Source organism: Dreissena polymorpha, chromosome 15 (genome assembly GCF_020536995.1).
Source record: "Dreissena polymorpha isolate Duluth1 chromosome 15, UMN_Dpol_1.0, whole genome shotgun sequence".
NCBI lineage: Eukaryota > Metazoa > Mollusca > Bivalvia > Myida > Dreissenidae > Dreissena > Dreissena polymorpha.
In genome coordinates this window covers 52,038,275-52,063,553 of record NC_068369.1, presented here as the reverse complement: position 1 = coordinate 52,063,553, position 25,279 = coordinate 52,038,275, and the positions used below count along the sequence as shown (strand labels likewise).

At 34.4% G+C, this 25,279-nt stretch overlaps 1 protein-coding gene across 2 annotated transcripts in view; it reads right to left on the bottom strand.

Annotated features, from left to right (window-relative positions):
• Positions 1–12,998: 12,998 nt before the first annotated feature.
• The window catches only part of LOC127859535 (uncharacterized), a 37,354-nt gene continuing 25,073 nt past the window's right edge, over positions 12,999–25,279 (bottom strand). The window contains exons 3-4 of one of the 2 annotated variants that reach the window (XM_052397046.1): positions 15,529–15,635; positions 12,999–14,048 (exon numbers count right to left, since the gene is read on the bottom strand). In XM_052397046.1, the coding sequence (XP_052253006.1) occupies positions 13,805–14,048; positions 15,529–15,635 (351 nt within the window). In that variant the 3' untranslated portion in view covers positions 12,999–13,804. Of the gene's footprint in view, positions 14,049–14,962; positions 15,158–15,528; positions 15,636–25,279 lie in introns of those variants that run through there. The other variant, XR_008039422.1, reaches the window with a different exon arrangement.

Here is a 25,279-nt window from a genome sequence, read left to right as displayed (position 1 = left end):
TCATATTGTAGACATAATTCGTTAATTGTTCGTGCTGATAATTCTGCGATAGTATTTATATTAAAATCACCTGTAATAATGATATCATTTATTTGTGTGTCTCTGGCTAGTCCTATAGAATTTTCAATAGAATGCATATACGATCTATCCGCACTAGGCGGTCTATAAAACAAGCCAAACAGAACGGATTTATGTTTCGAGGGGAACACTTCAATCCATAAAGACTCAACGTTATTTAATTCGAGATCGTGTCTTCGTTTGAGAGCAATATTTTCATTAACGTATATAGCAACGCACCCATAAGAGTCTAGTCGATCCTTGCGAAGTGGCTGGTGGAAGCCTTCGAAAAGAATATCAGTAGATGAAATAGAGCTATTTAACCATGTTTCAGAAAAAACAATTATATCAAAATCACGTAGCCCTGTATACAAAACATCTATTTTTTGCATCAGACTTTGAATATTATAATGAATAAAACTTAAGTGGTGTGTTGCAGAGGCATCGGAAGTGGATAAGGAATTATTTGCATATGTGTTAGAAGATGTCTCAGACAAGGTAGGCCCTGGGTTTGGATGTATATCACCCGAGCGTAATAAAACTAAAGACATCCAGCAGCATGTTAAACCAAACAGGAAACATTGTAAGACAGTTTTGAGAAAGATAATATCAGTATGTATTTTTTTCCCTATCGGGATACGCTTACGAGGGTGTTCAATACTTCGTGATATATTTATAGACTGGTAGACACTACTTTGTAATGAAAAGAGACTAACAACACTAAGCCATAATTGGCATGCAAATACTACGTGTATGAGAATTGGAAAAATAGCTGGTGGTCGATACGCATTCATGACAGCGTTTTTTGGTCTCTGTTTAAGGTACAACATAATGATATGTTCCAATGAAGACGAGGTGAGCCAGAAACGCTGACATGATACGTTTAATGCATTTGATCATACAAACATATTGCAAGGCTGATATTAACATTGGATTACGTCTTTTGCTACAGAACTGCTTCAAATAGGACGTTGAGATAAGAGAGAGTATAGGAAAAAGAAAGGCAAAGAGGACGATGCTAAAGGAGGATAAAATGTTAGGTAACATTTTAATGATATGTTAGGTTATGTTGGGTGTGCAGATCATAATATGAAACAAAAAACCTAGAAAAATCAGTTAAACCGTTCGATTATAAATAAATCACCCTTGGAGAAAAGGAAAATAGTGGTTGTAAATGATTTATGTGAGCATCTGTGTAACGATGATAATGTACGTACACGATTATAAATAGTACATCCTTAAAGAAAAAAGAAATAATGATTGAAAATGATTAAAGTGAGCATCTGTGTAAGGATGATAATGTACGTTAAAGTACATATATACAAAATGTGAGAGCATTTAACGAAAACAGTAGCATATAAATAAAGAAAGCATCAATATTAGCTGATTTGCAATGCAGCATTAACTTTGGTCACATCTGTTCGAAAGAACACACTTATATGCATAAGAATGTGTAAGCAATTAGCGAATAGCAGCGATACATGTATGGAAAACACAACAATATAAGGTGATATACATTACATCAAAAACTATGATGCTATCTGCTCAGACGAACGCACTTATATGCATGGGAATGTGAAAGCATTTAACGAATTGCAGAAAAATATGTCAGCAGAAAACACAGCAAAATTATGTGATATACATTACATCAGAAAGTATGATGCCACCTGCTCAAATGAAAAAACACATAACCCCTCTAGTTTGGTATTGAATAGATTGTGCATTGTGTATTACACTTTACTCGAGAAATTTAAATAAGATAAAGTAGCACTTGCGCACTTTGTGGCGTTTTTAGGGATACAATAGGAATAATAGTTAAGTTTACAACAGATTTAGAACAAGGACATGTTAAGCTCTATTTGTTACATTGTATTTTTGAAATATCACGTGTTCACAAGTGGATGCGCCACACACGCACAATTACACATATAGTACAAGTTAACATCAATTAAGATGCATAACTGCTTAAATTGTACTGGTAGAAAAAAAAGGTAAACTATAAAGAGGCTGTTAATAGGAAAGCGGAAACTTAGAGTCACAAAGTGTAATTACTCATTTTCCGACAAATCAACATAATTGATCAAGAGACATTATTTTTTACAATTTACGCAGACACTATGAGTTACCAATTACTAAAGTCTCAAGTCACAACTAGTGCGCAATGACATACTACTTTAGAACAACTTAGTTTACATCAATTAGGACGCAACACTGCATAAATTGTATTGGAAGTCAGACATATTGTTTTACTATTTGCACAGACCAGAACAGTTATCAAATACTTAAGTCTCAAGTCACACCTAGTGCGTAATGACATACTACTGTAGAACCACTTAGTTTACAGCAATCAGGATGCAACACTGCGCAAATTGTATTGGAATTCAGACATAAAAAGAGTACAAACTAAAAAAGACTGTTAACAGAAAAGCGATAAGTTAGAGCCCCAAAGTGCAGTTTACACATTTTCTGACATATCAATATAATCGATCGAGAGACATTTCTTTTTTACTATTTATACAGACATATGAGTTATCAATTACTAAAGCCTTAAGTCACAACTAGTGCGTAATGACATACTACTTTAGAACAACTTAGTTTACATCAATTAGGACACAACACTGCATAAATTGTATTGGAATTCAGACATAAAATAGTACAATATAGACATACTGTTAACATAAAATCGATAAGTTAGAGCTCCAAAGTGTAGTTTACACATTTTTGACATATCAATATAATCGATCAAGAGACTTTTGTTCGCAATTGACACATACAATATGAGTTTTCAATTACTACGACCTCAAGACGCAACTAGTGCGTAATGACATACTACTTTAGAACAACGTAAATGATATGTCTATGTTCTCGGTTAAAATGTAAGAAAAAGGCAATTTTTATCTATGACAACACCAGATACAGTTATTTCTTGTACTTTAACGACTGAATGGCGAAACATATGAAATATACTGATGGAAAGTACAGTTGAAAGTGTTTAAAATTATAATAATTATATGTAATGAATTGAGCTCAAATACAGCTTTTTGCAATAATAATCATTTACAAACAATAGGGTTTTATAAGTATTTTATATTAAATATAAAATACAGCTGAAGGCAGTAAATAAATCATTGTTGTGATGTCCTGCAGAATTACGGGATTTGACAGTTTAAATCGGGGCATAAAGAAAGACATGATAGTTAGTGTAAACAGTTACATTAATCTCGTGACATCCGTGCTTTTAAATTGAACAAGTATTTTTCAGATGTAAACTGCACAAAAAAGAATAGATCAGCTTTATTTATTTGTACTTTTCAAACTCGAATTCCGAGGCGATACGTTTGAGCTTCGACTCGCCGTTTTCCAGCATCCGTATCAGAACAGTCCCATCGGCAGACCAGGCGCTTTCAATTCGTTTGGCTTTTGCAAGCCCACGCGCGACAAATAATAACTGAGCACGCCGCTGGGTGAGGTCCTCATTTATGAAAACACGAGCATGTTCCGTGTTCGTCTTGAGGTTCCGCCGTAGGGAATATAGTTTTTACCTGGCTCGGTAGCTCACAAACTTTACTAGAATAGGGCGCGGTTGAGGTCCTCCTGGCTTTCCGGTTCTGTGAGAACGGTCAATTTCGCCTATGAAGACATCAGCCCCCATTGACTTGCACAAGTTCATGACAATATCATCTGTGCTTTCATTTGGTTTCGCACTTTCTGGGATGCCGAAGATACGCAGGCTATTGCGACGACTGTACTGTTCGCTGGCATCCAATGCGTTAAGAGTGCGATTTTCATTTCATTTGCGTTTGGATAAGCCGTCCACGACCCCGGTAATGATGGTTTCAATCATTGTTTTCATTTGGACCGAAAGAGCATGATAAATGGCCTCTTGAACGGTCTGTTTTATGGCCCTCATGATGTTGACGTCGAGTCCAACATTACCAACATTGTCATTTTCAGACATACTTTCAAAAGTGTAGTTGAAGTCAACACTAGAATCGCTTGTGACTCGGTTTTTCTTTTGCTCAACCTTGCCTTCTGGAGTTGACAACTTTGAATACGAAATTAAAGTAAGACAAGCTATATTTTTGTTTCAACGTCCCAAGTTTCATTTCCTTCTTTCAAGCTGGATACCGTCTTGAGAAAGATAAAAATGTGTGGCTTCTGTGCTGTTTGTGATTGGTAGGAACTACTTACAAGATGGAGGCAAGTACGCCGAAGCGATTCGAAAATATGATTTATCGATACAAGGTTTTAAAGAATTGCATAAGTATGACATTAAAACAGAAGATACGGTGGAAAAGCGTAATTTATAAATTTTGCGACAAACCCATTTGATTCTTCTGCGGACTTGATCGTAGAGTATGCGCATTTCGCCAAATATGGCGTGAGTTATCAAATGTTAGAATACATATCAGACGAACTCGTTGACCTCACACCTAAACGCACCGACAATTACAATCAACTGAGGTTTTCATATACATGTATTTTTAATTGATTAAAGTTAAAAGAATTTGCTCGATGTAAAAATGATATAAAGGGCGCGTATTAAATTGTATCGACATGTGTATGTGTGATACGATTAATTAAGAGCAATGTGCGAGGCTTGTCGTGTTTCTTTAAAACAAGTCCATCATATTATTCGTTGCATTAATCGTACCAAAGCGGTGAACAATTTAGTTCAGTCGTATGGCCTATACTTGGTACTTGTCTCAAACAAAGGACCAGCGTGTGTTCAAAGTGGTTTTTCTCGTTATGATGTTGGGGTATTTCTTATTGTGTGCAACACACTTTTCATTATCAAGTAAAAACTCCGACGAAAAAATAGAGCATGCTTTAATGTTTTTCTACAATGTGATGATCGAATGACAATAAATTATCAATAATCCGATTAACAAACATGACATAAATAACACAAAAATCTTAACCAACCCAAATTCTTTGAGAACATTTGAAACAGTAGCTAAATATAACCCTAGCTGCCATCTTGTACTCTAGCCTACTCCCCTTCGTTCACTCAACAACATTAAAAACATTAAATTATGATATTATATAAGCACTTACACGTCACAAGTTTATTCTTTTTTAAGAGAAAAAACACGATATTTTGTACAATATCGTATTTTGTACAAGTTTGTACAATAAAAAGTTGTTTCCTTTTGACAATTTCTCGATTTAAAATGTCTCAGGCAAGTGAGACTCCTTTAGCATCCAATGGCTAGATATACCTGGGTGACTTGCAATACAGGAAACACTAGACATCAACATGAACACAATATTGAAGTTTGTATAAGCATTCAGTCAAATCTATCATCAATTCTAAAAATGTTTGAACAGTTCCTCGACTGCCGCAAGAAAAGCATGTTTCGTCATAAATTCCTTAAGACATCACTTACATTTATTCATTTGAACAACGGGATGACGTCACTTGAACATGATACGTGAGAGCTTCTATTTGACTTCACTGACTTTTTGGTCAAAATTTCTGTATGACGTCACTAATACATATTTAATCAGAACTTTCAAATGCATTTTAAACATGTTCCATCAACACTTTATAATGACGTCATTAAATAACACTTAATAACAACCTGAGTTACTATCATGACGTCACCCAAACATACGTAATCGCCAATCTCAACGTGATATGACTCAACTTGACTGACGTCACCAGTACATAACGCATTTACAGTCGTTTTGCGGGCGATCCCCGAAGTTTCTGCAGTACCCTCGACCCCCGTTACTGCATCCTACGTCTATGCAACCCAGCCAGCCGACGCTTCGGCACAAGTGTTGGGCTGACGTCAACGTACTAAGTGACGTCGACAAAAGAAACATCGCTAGAATGATGCACGTCGTTCTTCTTGAAAAGGCGCGCGTCATAGTGGATTTGCTTCAAATATCGCGCTATCGAAAAAAAAGAATGACAAATATTGGTCAAAGGACGGACATCTTTTCAATTGGGTTAAAATCTTAATTTATTTTACGATTACTTGGGTTTGTAGCGAAATTTCGGTGATTTGTAAACTGGTAAATCGTTGTTTTAAATAGTGAAAAATATCTGAAAAATATAGAAAACAGTGAAATGACGTCGTTTTCTTGACGTCATAACGTTATTATTCAGTTTAACGCTTTGCAAGCAGACGCTGTAAAATTATAAAATTAAAGTTAATTCAAAAGCATAAAATTTAAGTTAGTTTCGGTAGATAATCGTTTCTAACCAATCGTGATCCTAGACAATCAAATGTTTAATACGCGAATCAAAATCGATAATATACCGAAACCAACAAATATCTTTTATGTAATAAACATTTGAGTCATATGTAGTTAAACCTCATATGTGGTGTACATTATTTTATGTGAATATTGTGTTCACATTTTGCGTACACATTTTTTCTAATGCATACGGTTTATCTTTTATCTTCATGTCTGAACAGTTGATTAAGCCTACATAGCGATTTTTGTAGCTAGGTTTCATGTTTGGTATATAAAAATACAAACACATATATATTTGATTTATTCTTTGAAGATAAAAAAAATTTAATTGTAAAGCAATGCTTTAGTTAATAATCTATTTTAACCAAAGTTGATTTACACTTTAGGTAGTTCATTATTATTGTACAGACGATATGCTCGATTAAGAATTCATGCTTCATTCATGCTTCATGGATTACAAAACGGCGAAAAAAATGTGTGTCACTGAAATCGTTTTGCATACAATTAGCCTACTGCATGTTTTGTAATGTGGTATATAACATCAATGACAGCTTGTATAAGGCTTACGGTGACAGATGTAGGTTAACAATATCCATAGGCGGGCTTCTCAGAAGTCTATCAATAGCACTTTGACCTTTATTTTGCATGGTTTAAATTTTGAACTATTACTATTAACACAAAGGGAGTGGTAATCATTTTTAAAAATCGAGTTTTGTCTTTTGTAATTAAATTGAACACTGGCTTTACTTTGTATTATTCATATGGTATACTGTATTAATGTCTTTAAACTGATTTATTGATATTTTCGTATTAAACTCAATTTAACATTTGTATGATTGCCCATCTTGCAAAGTCTAATATTGCTTAACAAGCTAAAAATACCTTAAACAAAAGTAGGGCTTATGAGTTACAAATGATGTGTCGGAAAGAGATGGTCTGTTTGAGACGAAATCAAGACATTCTTTCGATGCTCGTCGGTACTTACTGAAGTACTATTTGAACTTTAAACAAGGGCATGCCTATAACTGGGTCAGTATTTCATAAGCTCCAAAGTACCTTGTGAAGTCAGGTTGAACTTTACAGATGGTCGAGCCCATTACAAACCAAAATAAACCTTGCGTTATCAGCAATTCAAAATTGAATTATTTAACATGGCGAATAGCGTTTAAAACATAATGATGTAACATGGCGACAAGTGTTAAACATTAATTATGTAACATGGCGAATAGTGTTTAAAACTGAATGATGCAACATGGCGAATAGCGTTTAAAACTGAATGATGTAACATGGCGAATAGCGTTTCCAACTGAATGATGTTACATGGAAAATAGCGTTTAAAATTGAATGGTGTAATATTGCGAATAGCGTTTAAAACTTAGTGATATAAAATGGCAAAGAGCGTTTAAAACTGAATGATGTAACATGACAAATAGCGTTTATAAGTGAATGATGTAACATTGCGAATAGCGTTTAAAACTGAATGATGTAACATGACGAATAGCGTTTAAAACTGAATGATGTAACATGGAAAATAGCGTTTAAAACTGAATGATGTAACATTGCGAATAGCGTTTAAAACTGGATGATGTAAAATGGCAAAGAGCGTTTAAAAATGAATTATTTAACGAAAGTCTATAATTAAAAAGGTTATATGCAACTTGCAATTTTGATTATTATATAAAACATATTTTAATATAACACTTAATCCCTAACCGAGGTTTTAAATATAGCTTTTATGAAACATGATTTGTTTGTGTTACCAACTGTGCAGCTATATGCACATTCGCTGGTACATATTAGGGCAATGAAGAAACCAGTTTTAATTTAAAGGTCGTATTTCATACAAAGAACATTTATTGTAAAAAACTATAAAGACTACAACGGAAATATATCGTGTAGCCTTTACTATTATTTTTCATATGAATTGTAAGCCCTGGGGAGATCTCCCTGATTACATACAGTAAATGAAATGAAAATTAAAGATGTCAACATAAGTATTGATTAACAAAAAACTAACGTAAATACAGAACGTAGAATTAAAAAATGTATTGAACGAATTTACATCGAATAATAACCATATTTTTGGATGTTAACCCACACCTATCCATATTGCGTTACATAAACACTGCCTCTTTTGTCAATATTGACGTGTCTTTTTTGTAAATACTTAGTATGGGGTGGTTAATTGTATCTATAAACAATAAGGAAGCGGTAAATAGTATCTATAAATCCAGTTTCTAAGTATTATATCTATACCACTCACACCTTTTTTATGTTTGGTTTAAATTATAAACTATCCATCCAAAAAAATACGTAGAGAGTGTCAAGTATTTTTTTAATTTATTCTTCTCGGTGTTATTTGAAAAGAACACTGACCTTAATTTGTATCATACAAATTGTAAACGGGATTAATGTCTTCAACGCATTGATTTGGTATTTCCTTATTACGCACCATTCAACATTTTTGTGATTAATTACGTATTTTGAAAATCCCTTAACAACAGCTTGTTGTGTTCTGGAATTAATCTTTAGTTAAAACAAATGGTTTCATAAACAATACAAACGGAACAAAATTCTAACATGACTTCAATTTAATTAAGCTTATTTAATGCTTATTTAATGCTAAATGTTAAATATGTCATTAGAATAGTTAATTAATACATGCACGAGATCTAAATATCAAAAGTAAATTTACAACATATGTTAATCTTGAGTTAAAGATTAAAATCATTATCATTTACAAATATACTTACAACTAAACTGGCGTATGATGTAATTTTTGTTTTAATGTAAGTATAAGTAAAAATGTATCAAACGATTTATTAAATATTGATCAAATACTGAAAAAAACATATGCATTTGAAAGAGAACATACTTCAAAACCTAGTGCATATTTGCTAGTTAAAGAATGTTTAAAGATCACATCAAATGTGCCAAATTTGTGTGATAAAAATTCAAATGTACAATTAAAGAACAAAAAATGTATAGTTTATTACTTAAGATAATTAATCCGCCTTGCTTGAATGCAAAGCGTCGCTGTAAAGGAATGCGGAACAATCCCTTAGTAGTAGTATTCTTTTTGTCAACACGATATTTTATCCTCTGTTCTAAATAGTTTTTTTCGGAATACTTGGAATATGTCATTATAAATATTTTAAATAATAATAATAATTTGCCAATATATTTATCCTTAGCTCGCATCCGTGTTTTACGCACGCGCGCCTACCACCGGCGATGCAATCTTAAGTCACACGTGAACAAGCTTTCCACTCATGATATTTTCATTCATAATATGTCATGAATACGTTCTCCACGCCTCATGCTAACGTGTTCATTCGTTCGTGCGAATGTCATCATTCGTTCGTGAACATAACTTCACCATGAAATCATAGTGCGTTAAATTAACTGCTTATAGGTACAACGTACCCGGGCTGCGTATGGGGTGATCGCTGGTTTGGCATTTACTAGTAACACGCAACAATGATGCAACGGCAATTGGTATTTGGAAATTTTGATGTTTTGCTACACTCCACGCACCTAGTTACCTTTACGGTCGTCTCAACAAAAAAATCGGAGCGCCATAATATTATAAATCGACTTAAATCCAGCCGGCCGATGTACCAGCCGTATAGAAGGATTATTGCGCTTTAATGCGGCTTATACGCCCACAACTGCGTCTTACTGCAACAGTTGTTTCTTCTTGCCCTTAACCACGCTTGTATTCCATATATTATCTGCACATGATTTTCTGCGATTGATTGCAGTTTCTGTGTCGAACATATTCAATACTTCTCAATCAACAGTATTAGGTTCAATTCGGTTTTCAAAAGAATAAATATATATATACGTTAAAGTTTAGTGTTTCATGAAATGCTCTTTCGTGTCAAAAGTCGCATAATGCAGTCAAGAACACTTTACACGGTGAATAATACTTGCGGTGGTGCTCCTTTTATTATTATGTTATTATTTGTTGTATGTGTTATGTAACAATAATTTAACATAACAAAGCGCTGAAGGTACTGAATTTGTTCGCTGTTGTATAATCTTAGACGCAACTCAGTTTTCAAAATTATGTTATAGCTTTTTGTATCGCAAGTTTGAAATGACCACAACCCATTCAAATTTATAAAGAGTGTGTCTTAAAACACAGGTGGAGATGTGTTGTTGTGTTTTTTTTCAAATCATTGATACAGCTAATCAGTGTGCACATGCTAATCTCATTTGACATGCCTTAAGCCCCGTTTTCCCTGAAAGCAGCCAATATGTACAGATTTCAATGATAAACACTAGACTGGCCAACGTTGTCTTACAAGCTGTTAAATACACACTATTTAGTGTACCAGTGAGAACATGCAGATGCGGTGGTTAGAGCAGACGCTTTTAGCATTCGTCGTCTGCTTGAATTTAATGGAGTTATCCACACAGGCAGTCACGGGTTACGGTTCCTACTGTAGCTAAGCCCATACTGATTTGCAAAATTGCGTCTGCATTTTTTGTGAGCTAACGCTCGCAAATAAAAACTAAGTAAAGCATGGGCAGCGAAAACAGAAGAACAAGGTCTTTTATTTATAGAAAGATATGTCCAGCACCAAAACCACATCAAAGGAAACACGCTCACACGTCCACAACATAGTTTAAACATAAATATACATGTTATATTAACGTTCATAAAATTGACAAGGATTTTAGTTAAAAAAAACAACATGTTTGTCTATATGACATTTAAAAAGAGCACCCAAATAGCAGCATACACTAAAATATTGTATTTATCCTTGTAAATGTTGCGCGTCCTTGAGACGTCACGTGCCTATTCGCTGTGATTTGCTACATATCGCACCATCGCAAAGTTCAAAAGTAAAAAAAAACAACGTTGGCCATGCATTTCATGACACTACATGCCTATAAATCGATATTATGTTTGAAGAAATGTGTGTGTTATGACGTTGATGTATTTGTTTACTTGTTATTGTGTGGGTTTTTCAAGATTACGGTTTGCAAAAATCATTATTATTTGTATAACGTACTTAAAACGAAAAACGCCACAAAAGCGAAAAGCGCTGTCTCATGTAAACATGCAGACTGCAAGCAAAATTATTCACAAGCGATATCTTGGAAGTGGGTACATATAACTGGATATCAATCTAGATTAAAGCGTCATGATGAGTATCTATTTGCAGATAGATAAAAAAAAATACAGTGCACTCGTTGCAGCTGAAATCGTGGGTGGGTTTTCGGCTATCCGTATAACACACTCCTTCGGGCGTATTAGTGCGAATTTTATTTTATTTATTTTTTCATTCATATAGACAGTTTTCAAGTATTTCGTGTGTTTTTTTCAAGTATTTCGCTTACCTATTGACAGGAGTGACGAAATGAGAAAGAACGCACTAATTTTCATAAACAGTTGAATGCCTCATTCAGTAAGTCTAACACCCGTGAATGTTACGGTAAAGATACTTTAGTATATATTTACTGCTGCTTCTTTTTAGAATGCAATTCTGACAGGCGACATTCTTCTCTGACTGGTAAAATAATTGAATGCGTTAGCAATGTCGTTTCAGACAGAATCCGACGGCTGAAACATATAAGACCGGTGATAATTTTATATGGTTAATTATTCGTTTAAATGCTTGCTCGAAATCACAGAGTAGTTAACTAAACCAATACCAACAAGTTAGTTGCGGTCGATTTCGGGTATTTAAAGATTGCAACATAAAGTAACTTAACCTTGAGAGTGTCAAGATCTTTTTTCATCCAGTCAATAAAGAACCTAGGTGTGGTTGTGAACTATGATTTGACCAATACTCAATAATCTGGTGTTTTCCGCACTAAGTAACTTGTGGTTAGGTAACATAAATCCCAAACCCAAAGGGTTTCATCATAAAACTGCCAGCTTTCAAAACATGTTTTGTCAATGTATATAAGTTTTGCAATAGAGTCATTTGAAAGATGGATCTGTCCTCTTCCAATAATTGCCATAAAAACTTTATACTTAATATATAAAGTATAAAATACACAGGAACACAAAATAACCGCCTTTAAAATGACCTTTGAACAGATTTTGATATGTATTGAAGTTTGTCATTACATGCTTTATATTGATCTAAAAAGCTCCAATAAAACAAAACAAGAATAACATTAAAGAAGAAAATAAGTAACTCTCGACTGGGCTCGAAGTACTAATCCTTGGAGTAAAAGTCTAACGCTTAGACCACTCGGCCACCCGTGCACATACAATCAGTGATGTATTTTATGCTTTATATAAGCAATCCTCGAAGTGTTACGAAATATAACGATAACAACAGAACTCTCCAAATTATTCAATCGTTTCGCGTAGCAACGCTTTATAATTTTCAGGTTTTGAAATCATTAAAAAATGCATATAATGGATATTTTAGAGAATGGTAAATGTTCATTATTACTGTTTCCTCACAAATATCATAACTACAACGAAAATTTGCGAATCTATTTTTTATAAAATTTTGTCAATTTACGAAAACGTGAAGGTCCCTTTTTTAATATTTTCAATAACGTAAATAAATCGCAGATAAACCACAAAAAATGCACGTTTTTACTACGTTATAAAATGATAGAAACGTTAGAATAAGTCGTGATTATTAAAAGATACATACAATTTTTACAAACGTTTTAATTCATTTTCTTTACACATATGAACATAAAGATATATTAAAAATCATTATTAATAGTTACATTAATACAAAAAGTGAGCATTTAAGGTGGATTTTAATTGTGCATGCATTTTAAAAATCTTTTTTTTTACAAGATTTTCAATCGGCATACATTATTGAATATAGGCATGTAAAGCAAAGTGAACATTATACTTTACTTCAATACTAAACGTGATCATTTACGGTGATATTTTAAATGAAGACGCATTATTTGTTTAATCTTATTTGTACAAGATTATCAATCCACATACTGTACATAATTTAGTATAGGCACGTAAAGCAATGAACGCATTAAACAATCAACTTTCATCACACACAATAGAAATAGTTAATGCTAGGTAATGCATTGATATACCGTGAAATCAATAGCATTTGTCGGATACTAATTTGACTGCAGTTTTGTACTCAAACCAAGCAGCCAGATTTTATGATGCCGCTAAAATTCGGGTCAACGAAAATAAATGAATGTACGGTTTACGTTCACGTTGACAGTTTCTATTCGAATATTTCAATGGCATGGTATATTTGCTATTTAAAGGTTTTGATTAAATCACGGACTTAGATCACGCTACTTTAATTTGGCATACAAACAAATATGTAAGAAATTGATGTAAAATCACATTTGCAAGTTGCAAGTCTACATTGTCATTCGAGCTATTTTAATGCAAGCCTTTAGGTAAGAAGATGCATTAACACAAATAAAGACGATTTTATTGTTGCATTATCGTTGACGCGTACATAGTTTACACATACATTAAAATACGTTAAAAAAAACTGAATTATTATATTTCCACGCAGATAAAAAAAAGAGGCACTAAATATTGCGAGAGCAAAATTAGCGGTCCGCTCTAAGATTTCGGAGCAGGCGCCTTATACAGTTTCAGCGTATACAACAAGATGGTAAACGCGCCCAGGTCGATAAGCCCATCGTCCCCTACGGCGCTTTTCATGAAAAATTCGATCTCCTTCTTCTCCAGATGGCGCACCGTCGCCGTTTGCAGCGTCTTCAGCCCCTCCTTCGCCTCTTCGCCATCCAGCTTCCCACTTCCGTCCGCATCCAGCTCTTTAAATTTGTCGATTACTTCCTGACAGCTGAAAAGTAGAAAAATGATCCATGCTCTGAGAAAACGGGGTTAAATGCATGTATTTTTCGTCAAAAGGACGTCTCTTCTTAGCGAAAATCCAGTTTAGGCGGAAAGTGTCGGCCCTGATTAGCCTGTGTGGACTGCACAGGCCAATCGGGAACCAACATTTTACGCACATTAATTTAGACCCGTTTGAGCGAACACATTGTTGAGCGATGCTCAAATAGTTTGCATTTGATGACGGAAGCTGCTGACAGGCGTCAAAGAGTCAGTATCATGTTTTTTGTTTCTTCCTCACACGAACAACGGTTCGCATCAGCGTATGGTGATAAAGGTTTACGCACAGCATAGTCTGTATCTCAAGAAAAAGCCTACAACGGGTAGTATCAGAACAGGGTGGTAGGAGCAAACGTAGCTATAGTCTGTATCTTAATACACAAAACTTATCAGTCGCCCATGCATATGCATCTATAGTCTGTATCGAAATACACCAAACTTACTAATCGCCCAAAGTATGTATCCAGGGTGCACAATCAACGGGGTTTTCAGGAGTTTACACACGGGCTGGACAGAATGTAATCACACCGTTAAGAACTTTATTTTTGCAAATATGTTAAGTTATTGAAATACATTTGAAAAAAAATCTTAAGTGCATAAAAGACAGTTTATTGCAGTTTTTGCCAATATCTTAAGGTATAACAATAAATCCTTGAATAGTCTGAAATCGTTAACAAAATTTTACGTTGCGTTAAGCAGAATCGTGTACTACACATCGAATTTTGAACAACAACACAGGCTTATCAAATAAAGTAATTCTGATGATTTTTCCATTGTCATAAGCAGCAAACAATTTTGTTTTTATGCATAAGTTTAAATTCTTAAGATTTTTTTTTAAGTTATTTGAAATAAAGCACCACTTACCGTCGTATTAACGTCCATCAAAGTTAAAAGAGGGAACCCCACAAGTTCACGTGATCCTGCACCCTGTTATCTACATACACCTCACTTACTGATCGCCATGCATGTGTAGAACTGCTGTAACGATGTATCTATAGTCTATTTCTCAAAACTTACTGATTGCCCATACTATGTATCTTCTACATACACATCACTTACTGAGCGCCCATGCATATGTATCTGCATGTGTATAGTATATATTTAAATACTCAAAACTTACTTATCGCCAATGCACATGTTCCTATAGTCTGTATCAACATACACCGAACTTAATGATCGCCCATGCACATGTACCTATAATCAGTATCTGCATACACCGAACTTTACTGATCGCTCATGTACATGAAGAACTGCCGGAACTCTGTACCTATAGTCTGTATCTACATACACCAAACTTAATGATCGCCAATAGTATGTATCTCAATACATCAAACTTACTGATACCCCATAGTCTGTTTTTATATACACCAAACTTACAGATCGCCCATGCACACGTATAAATAGTCTGTTTCTACATACACCACACTTACTGATCGCCCATGCACATGTAGAACTGCTGGAATTCCCATATGCTAATGATGCCATTTTTGTCCTTATCAAACGTGTTGAACATCACTTCCGCCTGCTCAACGTCTAGCTGGAGTTATAGGTTACATTATACAAAACACTTGAATCATGAAAGGCTATAATCTCTAATTAAATTAATGTATTTTATTTGAAGGCATGTTTTACCATTAAGACACTTTTTTCTGGCTTTATCTTTCGGAGATATAGATAGGGAAAGCGCATGCGTTCACTACTAAATCCCCGAAATATGATACATTTAGAGAAAATCACTGCGCTATTGTAAAACATTCCAATTAAAAACAGCCCACAAAAGAAGGCGCAAAACAGTCGATTTTGTTGAGTGTCGAGTTCTTCTTGCAAACCAGATGATAATCTTTTTTATTTCCTATTCAGCCTGGAATGCTTTTAAAAGAAATGTATAGTTATTGGGGTCTCTATGTTGCATTAATGTTTTCCAAAAGTTGTGGCCCTTTTCATTAAATTACATAGGGATTTGCACTCTCCACGCAGAGTTGTCGTTCTTTGCTCTCACATAATTCTCTGCAATCACAAGAAAATCCTACCAGATTTGGTAGGATTTGTGTTGTTGTCGTTTAAGTATTATATTATGAAAAGCAGTATCATTTTCTTTAATATTTTGAAAACAGTGTATAAGTTTAAGTACATTAGATAACATAAATTACCTAAATAAAAAAGAGCAAATTTAACAACGGTGAAACTATCGTACCACGTGGCTAGGCTATCATCACGTGGTTGGTTATGAAGGCAGGGATTTGATCGAGCTATGCTGATTCAAGTCAGATCTCTGCGCGGAAGTTTAAGGATAGAAAAAAGTATATTGTGACCTGGAATTCCTTCTGGAATAGATCGGTCGCCTGCTCATTCTTCAGATCACGTACGTTGTTTTGCATGTACTTCTCGAATACGTCCATCACCTCCTTTCTGAAAATTATGCAGGCACGAATTAATATAGCACGAATTTTGCAAATCGCCCCCCCCTCCAAAAAAAAGTCACACACATTAATGTTGTTTTTTTCAAGATCAAAAAGCGTTGAGATTTTTATTCACTTTATAAACTAGTGGTTAGTGGTTAATGTCATAATTCACGGCGATGGAATGGTTGTGTTGTTGTTATTTTCTTATTTGTGTTGCTGATGCGTTTGTTTTCTGAATATTGCTGTTTTTCGAACACGCTATATGACCTCTTTGTTGCATATGTACAGTGTACACATAGTGACTGTAAACAATGGCTGCAATCGTTCCATGCTTGAATCAAAAGCGAATAAATATGAGAACAAGCTAAACACATTATCTCAAAAAGTACTTTGGGATAAATGAAGTATGAAATATTATCTTTAAAAAAAGTACTTCGGGTTAAATCGAGCATGGACCAATATATTAAAAAGTACTTCGGGTTAGGAGAAGCATGATGAATTATCCCAAAACTGACTTCAGGTTTAGTGATGCAAGAAAGATTATTTCAAAAAGTACTAACGGTAAAGTGAAGCACGAAACATTATCCAGAAAGTTCTTCAGGTTAAGTGGATCACGATAAAATATCCATAAAATACTTCAGGTTAAGTTAAGCTTGAAACATTATCCATAAAGTACTTCAGATTAAGTGAAGCATAAGACATTATCCATAAAGTTCTTCAGGTTAAGTGAGGCATGAGACATTATCCATAAAGTACTTAAGGTTAAGTGAAGCATGATCTTGATGGAGTTTCTGGAGTGTCATCTTATTATAACAACATTGTCTGCAGAGGATGCCAGAAGTTGCGCTGATTGTTTGTTATATGGATGAACCCTATTAAGAATCTTTCTTACATCTTTCTTGTTTGACAATTATTGACAGAAAAATCGTTCACTTGATCATTTAATGTCTTTTACAGATGGACCATTTTTTATTCGTATGCAAATAACTTTAAAACATATCCCATAATCGTCTTAATAGACTTCCGATACTAGGTAACAAAATAATGTGTTGTTTAGACTCGTGCTTCATGTATTTGCTTTCATGTTTTCTGCCTGCATAGGTACATTTGATTGACAAAGTTTTAGACGGGCGTTAGGTTTGTGATAAATACTTGCGCAAATGTCCGGTTTAACCCCCGCAACTGCGTCTAGCATTCAAACCAGTTTAAACCCCGTATCTGAGTCTAGCTCTGAGACCGGTTTAAACCCCGTATCTGCGTCTAGCCATCAAACCAGTTTAAGCACCGTATCTGCGTCTACCCCTCAAACCGGTTAAAAAACCGTATCTGCTTCTAGCCCTCAAACCAGTTTAAACCCCGTACCTGCGTCTAGCCCTCAAACTGGTTTTAAACCCGTACCTACGTATAGCCCTCAAACCGGTTGAAACCGGTTTGATCGCAATTTTTAACATTTTATGTTTTAAGTTAATGTTCTGTTATAAATGTACAGGATAGGAAATATATTTCCCTGGTTGAGCGAAGCGAAACAGAGGGAAAAAATTTCCATTGCGTGAGTAAGTCCCCGGTAGGGGTCGCTCATTGTATTAGTGTATAATAGGCCATAGGGGCTTCGCGTAACTGACCAGTGAACACGTAAATTTTCCTAATATCTTATTGGATATAAAATATTGACTAGTTTTCTCATGAAAATGATTATCTGCAGGAATATTGTCAAGTTTTCTGTGTAAACTATATTAGCGTTAGTTCATGAATGAGTTATGAAATCTATATCAAAATGTGAAATGTTCACCATTTGTTTGTTGTCATACGTTATAAAATGTTTCATCTGGTCGTACGCATATAAACCAAAATACAAGCTGTACTTTCAATTAAAATCGTTGTGTTTGTTGTTTATTTAAGAGATCTAAGGAACAAGAATTCATCTCCTAATAAAGTTTGTAAAGTTTCAGTTTTGCTATATAATTAGTAAGACTGATTGTGTCTAGCTGTTGGAGACGTGTTCAGCCTGTTAACGACTATTTTACGAATTGTGTAACATTTAATGAACATGGTTAAGAGCGTCTCTGTCCTTGAGCATTTATGTTCGAGGTCGCAAGGCTTTGTGATTGTTAAGTCATATATATCAAAGATCTATCAATAAACATGTTTTTCGATCATTTGTTTGTACATACCCGACAAGTTAGTTATCGACTTCGTTGTAATTGTTGGTGATGTAATTGTTGCTGTTTTGTTGCTATTTGCGTTGTTATTCTTGTTGGTGACGGAATTGCGGTTTTTGTGTATGTTGTTGTTTTTTATGTCTGTTGATTCTCTCTGTGTTGTTGGTGTTGTTGATATATTTTCTGTTAGTTTGGAATAGATGTTCTTTTTACTTTATGAGTATTTGTATATTATTGGTGTTGTGGTGGATTTGTTGTTGGTGGTGTTGGCATTGCTTTTGTTTATGTTGATGGTGTTTTTACGGCTGCTTTCATTATTAGGCTATATATTATCGATGAATATATTGTTGTTGGATTTTTAAACAATGGTCATGTTGCTGTTCCAGCAGCTGCTTTCGTTGTTAGTTGTTGTTGCTCTTTGACTCATGTTTTATCTGTTGGAATATTTTTGTCGCATTCCATTGACGACCATTTATCACGCGCCCCACCTCTTTTTATGATGCATTAATAAATGAGCCAGTGCTACTTCCGAGATGGCGCTCAGGCCCGGATGTTTTGAAATTTAATTTACAGGGTGATTAGGTTTTTATATGTTGTTTTTTTTCAACATATTTTGCATTATTTTTTAAACTCGGCCAATGAAGTGCGATTCAGCGATTATAAATTCATCCAAAGATGCACAGAAACATACAATTACAACCCATTTGGAAACGTGAGGACCTTCATAAAATGTGGCATGGTAGAATTCGTTTAAGCAAACCGATGTATATTGCCTGTGTGAGGAGCAAATTCCCAGCCAATTAGATCGCTCATTACATAAAACGATTGCTTTGAACCTGTGCAAGTTAATGCGTGCACAAAAACATCGGCCTCTATGAGCCAATGCCAAGGAGGTGGCGCTCAGAATAAGAGGTGGCGCAAATGCACATTTATAGCTATTTAAAAGTAAAATATTTCATGTCTTGTTTTCTATTATGTTTACAGCATTTACATTATATTTTGTAAGTTGACTACTTCAGCACATTTGAGTCGCGTGCGTTTTTAATTAGAAAAAGTAGTTTTCTTATAATGTATTGATGGATTTAAACGTTCATCTTTATAACATTAGAACATTTAACATGTATTATACCAAAAAAGTTTACGGAAAAAGACCGAGCTATCTTCATTTTTTGGAGTTGATAGTGCGAAAAAACAACATAAATGAGCCTAATTAAGAATCGTTGACCTTGGCCTTTAAGTTAATTAAGCATTTGGATTAAAGGGCCTTTTCACAGATTTTACATGTATTGAAGTTGGTCATTAAATGCTTGATATTTATAAATTAAATATTGGACCCAAACATCTCTAGTTAAAGAAACATGAATACAATTAAAAAAAGAAAAAAAGTAACCCTCAACAGAGTTCGAACCACTGACCCCTGAAATTCTGGAGAAAAAATCATCCGCTTTGACCACTCGGTCATCCGTACTCATGCTATGGGTGGATGTAATTTTTACTTTATATAAGCAATATAACGACAACAACAGAACTTTCCAAATTATTCAAACGTTTCGCGTTGCAACGCTTTATAATGTTCAGGTTTTTAAATCATCAAAAGATGCATATAATGGATATTTTAGAGCATGGTAAACGTTCAGTATTACTATTTCCTCACAAATATTATAACTAAAACGAAAATTTGCGAATCTGAAACAACTTTTTTAATTTTGTCAATTTACCAAAACGTGAAAAGGCCCCTTGAAGGGACACAAATCGTCGTTTCAAGAAGTTTTATCTTATAGTTATTTCGTGAATAATCAAAATGTACACAAATATTGCTGTCGACGAATAATTTTGATAATGTTGAACATAAAGTTATTGGTTTTATTGAGAATACCAAATTTTGGTATATATCGTACAATATGTTTTATTCACGTTGAGGACTTCTTAATTGAGTTGTTCACTTATATTTTGAAAAAAAACTTCATCTTATTCATTAAATAATGAGTTTATGTTCTGTAAAGATTTGGGCCTTCGTATGTACGTTGAAAAATAAATGAAATATAATAAATAACATTATCTATCAAATGTACGTCAAGTGATAATGCCATTGCGATACGACTGTTAATTTAAACATCCTGCATTGGCGCCGCCTCCTATCATTGGCGCCATCTCCTAAGCATCGGCTCCATCTCTTTTAGACAAATGCAAAATTATGTACTACGTCGGCAAGAAGCCAATATTTTGTGCATGCAGCATCTAATATATTTTGTACGCAATTGTTTGATGTTGTTAGCGATTTAATTGGGTGAAAATGTTCTCGTAACAGGAAAAAACTCATCGAAATGCTTTTTAAAACTCCACCATGCCACAACTTATAAAGGACGTTTTTAAACGGGTTGAGAATGTATTTTTCTGTACATTTTTGGATGAATTAATCTTCGCCGAATCGCACTACATTGCCCGAATTTAAAAATATTCCGAAATATGTTGAAACAAGAGATGTGTTTGTTAGAAACACAATGCCCCCTTCTGAGCCGCTTTGAAGCCATATATTTGACATTTGGCCTTGAAGGATGACCTTGACCTTGACTTTTCACCACTCAAAATGTGCAGCTCTATGCGATACACATGCATGCATAATATCAAGTTGCTATCTTCAATATTGCAAAAGTTATGACCAATGTTAAAGTTTTCAGACGGACTGACTGACTGACGGACTCGGATGGACAGACTGACTGACGGAGTGACGGACAGTTAAAAAAAACTATATGCCACCCTTCGGGGGCATAATAAGTATATAAAACCTTAGCACCCTGTAAAACTATCTCTGAAATTTCATAACACCCGGGCCTGAGCACCACATCGAAGTTGCATTGCTCATTTATTAATTCATCTCAAAAAAGAGGTGGCGCGCGTGATTAACGGCCGTGTCCATTGCTTGAGGCTAAACTATCAATAAGCGAGATGATGAAATAACTGCCTTGTGTTGTTGTTTGTTCTATTGTGTTGTTGATTGCTTTTATTTCTTTCTGGTTCTTCTTCTTCTTACTTTGTGTATCGACAAAAGATCTTTTGTTCTGTTTCATTTCATGTACATCTAAGAAGATTCTGTATGATTGTAGATTTATTAACCTGTGAACGAACGTTTATGCAGAGAGTCTCCGTCTGATGTTACATACATTCGATAGATATTAATACAAGTGATTTGTGTTGTAAAAAACAGGTATTGAGCATGTAGACAATGGTTATGTTATTAAGTATCTGATAAAGTGGGGAACTTTCTCGCGTTTAGAACGAAAGCTTTGGCTTATAAAAAGTGTGGGATTCTTAATCATACCTGAGCATTCGTAAAACAATAAATCGCAACTTTCATGCAAATGGCAGCGAGGCTTCTACTTATACTTACATTGTAAATGTACTAATATTAACACTAGAACTACAGCAGTTTCAACTACTACTACTACTACTACTACTACTACTACTACTACTACTACTACTACTACTACTACTACTACTACTACTACTACTACTACTACTACTACTACTACTACTACTACTACTACTACTACTACTACAACTACTACTACTACTACTACTACTACTACTACTACTACTACTACTACTACTACTACTACAACTACTACTACTACTACTACTACTACTACTACTACTACTACTACTACTACTACTACTACTACTACTACTACTACTACTACTACTACTACTACTACTACTACTACTACTACTACTACTACTACTACTACTACTACTACTACTACTACTACTACTACAACTACTCTTTTTCTGTTGCCGTAAATAATTATTTCCGAAACGAGCATTATTGCTGTGTATTTACATAAAAAAATCTGCAAAACAGAGTTTATGAAAGATTTAAGTCTGTAACACAAATAATTCACCTTATGCAGTTAGAATAGCCTTGTGCGTGACACAGCCTTTGGTCTGCCAGTCACATTAACGCTAAATTAAATACGTCATGACATAAACGTGCGTTTTTGTTCCTTTTCTGGTTTTGTTTTATTGTGTTTCTAGTAGACTTTTATTATAAAATAAAGTGTCCTTAAATCATGTAAAAGAGATGTCAAGAGTTTAAAAAAGCAGCAAATTTGCCTATCAAGGTCAAAATCGTAATATTCTGATTTATTCTGTTTCTGTGTATTGTAAATACTCAGGACATGATGTTTTGTATCAATTAAATTCAATTTCTATGCAAGTTACCATTTTATTCATACACATTATAGTTTGAAGTTATCTTCTTGGAAACATATGTATCAGAATACTGTAAGGCAGATATATTTCTATAGTCAAACGTGAACAAATGCAAGCTGTTTGCATCAAAAAGCAAGATTCTGCTTCCATTGAAACCTCTGTGTAGTTGGCTCAAGCCTGCGATACCAGCCGAAACAAACGCACTTTTAAAATTCTTCATGACTGCCATTCAAGGTACTGTTAAGGGATAATTTTACTTCGGTTTCCCTTAAGTGAAATCTTAAGATGTTTTCGATGGGTAACATGACAACATATGCTTTATACTGTCAAATAATCTCCTGAACCAAGAGGTTGATTCTCTCTAGTAAAAAACACATGTTTCCACAACTTAGACTATTACGGACTATTGCTGGCTTTGGTTGTTGCCATGTACCAAATAGCACGCAAAATCAGTCTGAACTATATAATTACATAACTGTGTGTTTATATTTATGTATATTCATATGAGTTTAGAGTTAAACATGTATAGTTTGTGTCAAGACATCTGAAACTGTCGATGCCAAACAAGAAAGAACCTTCGCTATGAATGCCCGACTACACAAACAACAAAGCATTTTTGAGGTGCTGTTTTGCATATATAACGAAGAAATAATAATATACCCAGCTGAAGACATGCAATGTGCTCAGCTCTGAAGGAGTGGGTACTTCAAAAGACACCACCATGAGGTTAATGAGTTTCACATCCGCCATCGCTCCTGCCTTCAGCGTTCAATCGTGGTATATTTAACACCATACCTCCACTCGTGCGCGAAAATCGTGAGTTGTGTATACTAATATATAATATGACTTTGCAATCGATAAGCAATAGTCTGAAAAGATGTTAAATTGATACGTACATACAATTCAGTACATGTCATCTCACTTATTATGTAAGGATTGATATTTTAATATTTGTTTTGACCTTTTTTATCTTTTATTATTTTTTGTTTATTATTTAGGTCTTTTATTTCATTATACAATAACGTACTAAGTATGTTAAATCAAAGTTGATTCTATAAACAAAACTGTGCATAACTACTTTTTCTAACCCTTTTTTTGCATTTCGCTGACATAAAAATTTAGTATATCTGACCCTCTGTCTTTGACTTGTTGAGTTTTATTACCTGTTAGGAAAATTTATCAAACATTTCATTAACCAAGTGCACAACTGAATATTAACATTTACGAATTAAAAAAAAACTTACGGAACTTTTCCTCGTTTCATCGCCATTTTGAATATTGAATTTTAAACAGTAAATAGAAAACATTGCAGCGTTTAATAAGCTGAATACCTTTGGTAAAAATGATCAACAAATATGTTTTAATAGTATATTTTTTTCTTTTGAGCTTGCGCTCGCTTCTTATTATATCGAATTGGAATGCATATACTTTTATTGTGTGGCCTAATTCCGTCGAACAACTGATCAATTTGTTTATTCGTGAATATGTACATTTAATTTTGTGACTTTATTAACTACTTATTTTATCTTCGTTTTATGTGAATACTACAAAAAACATGCGTTTGATATTCACGGACAGACGTGTAAGATGTATTCTCAAAGGTCGTGGCATATGCCACTAATACAGCTTTCTCATTTTATGATTGTTGCAGCAACGAATAAAATATAATAGTTATGTCCACGAAAATAAATGTGAGCAAATATCACATGTAATAGAACATTACACTATTTATATTGACCGTGCTCTGTGAAAAGGGGTTGAATGCATGTGCGTAAAGTGTCGTCCCTGATTAGCCTGTGCAGTCCGCACAGGCTGATCAGGACAACATTTTCCGCTCTTATGATATTGTTCATTTGAAGAAAGTCTATTTAAGCTTAGTTCAAGTTTAGGCGGAGAGAGTCGTCCCTGATAAGCCTGTGCGGAATGCAAAGGCTAATCAGGGACGACATTTTACGCACATGCATAAACCCCCTTTTTACAGAGCATGGCCCATATATATTTAACGTGGGAATACATTGTAAACTTATGTAGAATTTTACGGGTTGGACAATATCCCGTATACGATTTATAGACACAATTTTCGCTTTGATACACATGAATATATTTATTGCAGAGAAAACTGTGTTTTCGCTGTTTCAACAATTGTCTTAACATTGACACTGTGCTTATTTCAGACCACGACATAGAACGTTCACTTTCGACTGAAGACCATATTCACTTTAAATAGCAACTGTTTCGAGTTGGCATGTCGCAGAAAGTTTTTTTTTATATCTATACATAGAAACAAGTGTAATATTGTCGACGTTCACATATGATACTAGTTCACCGTAACATCAAGAACACGTGTTAGGATGACATTTTGTGTGTGTCTTTTACACGGTATTAAATACTTGTTTGCATGTTACATCTGC